At 39.4% G+C, this 3,244-nt stretch overlaps 1 protein-coding gene across 1 annotated transcript in view; it reads left to right on the top strand.

Moving 5' to 3' along the window:
- Positions 1-3,244, top strand: part of LOC106810049 (E3 ubiquitin-protein ligase UBR3-like) — a gene marked incomplete in the record, with an annotated part of 36,537 nt that overhangs the window by 28,281 nt on the left and 5,012 nt on the right. Inside the window, 2 exon segments of the mRNA XM_014813317.1 lie at positions 1,134-1,316; positions 1,679-1,812. Coding sequence (XP_014668803.1) covers positions 1,134-1,316; positions 1,679-1,812 — 317 coding nt within the window.

Genomic DNA, 3,244 nt, shown 5'->3' on the forward strand with positions numbered 1-3,244 from the left:
GATCCCAACGAACATTCTTTTGAGAAGGTTCCTGATACCATCCCTGTGCATTCCACTGTTTCGGCGTGTATGTGAACACATTTGGGACTAGCAGGGTTTACTAGAATCCCACCACTCCACCACAGAGTCACCGCAGTAGACGTTAGATGAGCGCTGTCGCTCTGCGGCACTTTTTATGTAAAAATGGCATTTTTGATATTTCTCAATTGCCACAAAGAGTATGAAAGCCAAATCTTTTCCATTCATGATATTTTCGACCACACGGCAGTTTCAACTATCACTGGCAGTAGACGGCTGTAGGAAAGGGTGAGGCTGATAGATTCTCGCATAATTAATACCATGAACCATGGCTGGTTGGATCATGCCATCGAATAATTATGAAAATGAAAAATCAATGAAATTTCGCATAAAACCTCAAGTGTGTCCTTAAAAACACTTACACATTATTTTTATAAATGTGCACTAATCTACATTTCAAAATAGATTTGTTTACATATGTCAACATTACTAGCACATGATTCTCGCTCTCTCACGAGATGCTATCGACCGCTACCATCTCTTAATACTCTATTACCGTTGTCTACATCTCGAAATAGGGTACCAGTCTTGAACAATTTACGTCACGTAAATACAATGACGGAAAGAATTTCATTTGTAATGTTCATTTTCAGTGAATACAATATTTTATTGTGATTCTGCTTGTAATTATGATATTTAGTGATAGACACCACAGGTAATAAAACTATATATACATTAAATACACAGAATAAAAATTATTATTAGAGCTAGCATTGAGAAGGCTTTGTATATGAATGCTCATGTTCCTTATTTATGCTGATAGGGTCTATGTCTCCCTGGGTACTGCCGGAACGTACCCTGGTAACTATCTGATATGGTTAGTGTTAGGGTTAGGGTTAGGGAGTAGGCGTAGGCGACTCCCTAGACTCGTTAGTGGAGTAGGTGAGGTACGGTCCGGCATATTAGATAGTACCAGGGTACGTTCCGGCAGTACCCAGGGAGACATAGACCCTGGCAGCCTTACTTATTCTTGCCTGTTTTAGCCTGTTATGAAAATTTCTTATGCTACAGACTATTTGAGATAATATTATATAAGACCGTTTCCTTTGGACTAGATTCTGATGAGAGCAGCTTTGATCAGACTGTCAACTGCGCAGAGAAAGTGATGAAGGAGCACTGCTATTGGCCACTAGTCAGTGATCTGATCAATGTCCTCTCACACAAAGCGGTGTCCTTTCTATTCATGAGTGATGCTAAACTACTCGAGATGTGGTTTGAGCTAGTAACATACTTTCAAGGTGGGTGCTGTCCTATATTACTTTTTATACACTTCTTTCTAATTGCAAATTTGTAACTTATAAACTACGTATGATGAACAAGGGAAACTACAACAAGCACAGCTCGCATAAAAAATTGTAGATGGTCTAGTGTTTAAATTTTGGGGTTCACTATGTAATGTGTTATTATATTTTTTTATTGGTGCCAAAGTAGAATGACTGATGTTAACAAGCTGAAAACATAGAGTAATTGACATTTTACATCAAACGTCATTATGTATATAGTTGTTAAGTGTAATGGTAATTAAATATTTATAAGTATAGTGCAAGCCATAGCAAACTCAATCGGCTCTCAGTGCACTTGTATTGATGTCCTGTTGCAGCGATGAATATGAACCAGCGTGAGCGTGTGCATCATGTTGAGTATGAGCCAAACACATACTATGCTTCATTCTCTGCGGAGTTGGAAGCATGCTCATCCCCTCTCTGGGTGCTTGCTGGTCATCTGAGGACACCCGTAAGTTCTGCTACCTATGGTTGCCATTCTTTTCACCATAGAGGGACTATAGTTAGTGTGGCTCAAGGGGTCGTTGTCGTAACAGGTACTACAGATATGTACCCGAGGTACATATATGTATACACAAAGTGTAAGTCGGACATTGAGAGCTGGTCAGGGGCCTTCAAATTTATGTGTTTATTTATTTTTTTTTGTTAATTAAAAATGACCATAATAAATCTAGAGGTATCTGAACCATATATATCTGGATTCAGAATATGCACCTTAGACACTTATTTTTTGTAAAATCTCATTTTTTGTCCAGGGTAGGCCACCTTTTCGCAAGCATTGACATGTGCGGGCCTGATTACTCAACAAACAATTACTCGGGGCGGGGCGGGGTGCGGACTGCTAGGTGCGCGGTGTAGTCGTATCTGCTGGGGGGAAGGGGGGGGGCGTCAGATATGATGATAGTGAGGAAAATGAGACGGCGGGCGGGGTGGACGAGTGACCTGTAGCTGAGGTCCAGAAAAGCAAAGGGCATAGGGGACACACTGTAGGTATAGGTAACACAGCAGCGAAGAGGAGCTACAAGGGGGGGTGCGGAATAGACAGGAATAGAGTACATCAAAATATAATAAATATATATGGAAATTAACTACGCGATGGTGGAACCTGATTGTGAGAAGGCTGGGCCAAGGCAACGTATGCATTCGCCTCGCAATTAATGTAGATCCTTCTCCTTTCTTCCGAGGAAAGCATTTTTACTCTCGCTCTTTCCTGAATGGCCGCCAACTCCTGCAGCCACTATGGAACTAACAAATACAGCATTGTAAAATTAGACCTGGTGTTTTAACTATTTTTTGCTGTTAAATATTCTAATTTTTAGCTTGATCAAACTAAATGAACTAGAACATGCCGACTTTAGTCATGACTAATATCATTTTATGTAATTTCCACGTTTTTATTTTAAGTATTTGTCACTTCTAATAATATAATTAGATAATATTCACATCAATGATGAGTAACTATATATAGGCCGCTTACTTTTCTATAACTTTACTTAGTATTGTGTCGGGGTCTAACATTGCATGTCACGAGTACCCTGAAATATAGGCAAAGTCAAGTCAGAAAAAACGAAAAATTGAGAAGTATTTTGAATATAAATTGCTATATATAAATAGTATGTACATTTGTGCTAGCAGCTGGACTTTCAATCCAATAATGAACAGTTAGCAGTGGGTTATAAAGGAATGAACTGATCTACTTTTAAACCACCTCAACCTGAACATAAATATGTCAGGGTCCTGACCAAAGAATTGCAGAAATGACACTGGTACATTAGGTGCATTGCCTGGTTTTATCTGTTAGCGCCATTTGTCCACCACTATGCTAGGCGAATATCTCGTAGAATGAAACCTAAAAAAAATTTGGCAGTCTAATTCTCTCCCCC

The sequence above is a fragment of the Priapulus caudatus genome, unplaced genomic scaffold (genome assembly GCF_000485595.1).
Source record: "Priapulus caudatus unplaced genomic scaffold, Priapulus_caudatus-5.0.1 Scaffold16, whole genome shotgun sequence".
Lineage (NCBI taxonomy): Eukaryota > Metazoa > Priapulida > Priapulimorpha > Priapulimorphida > Priapulidae > Priapulus > Priapulus caudatus.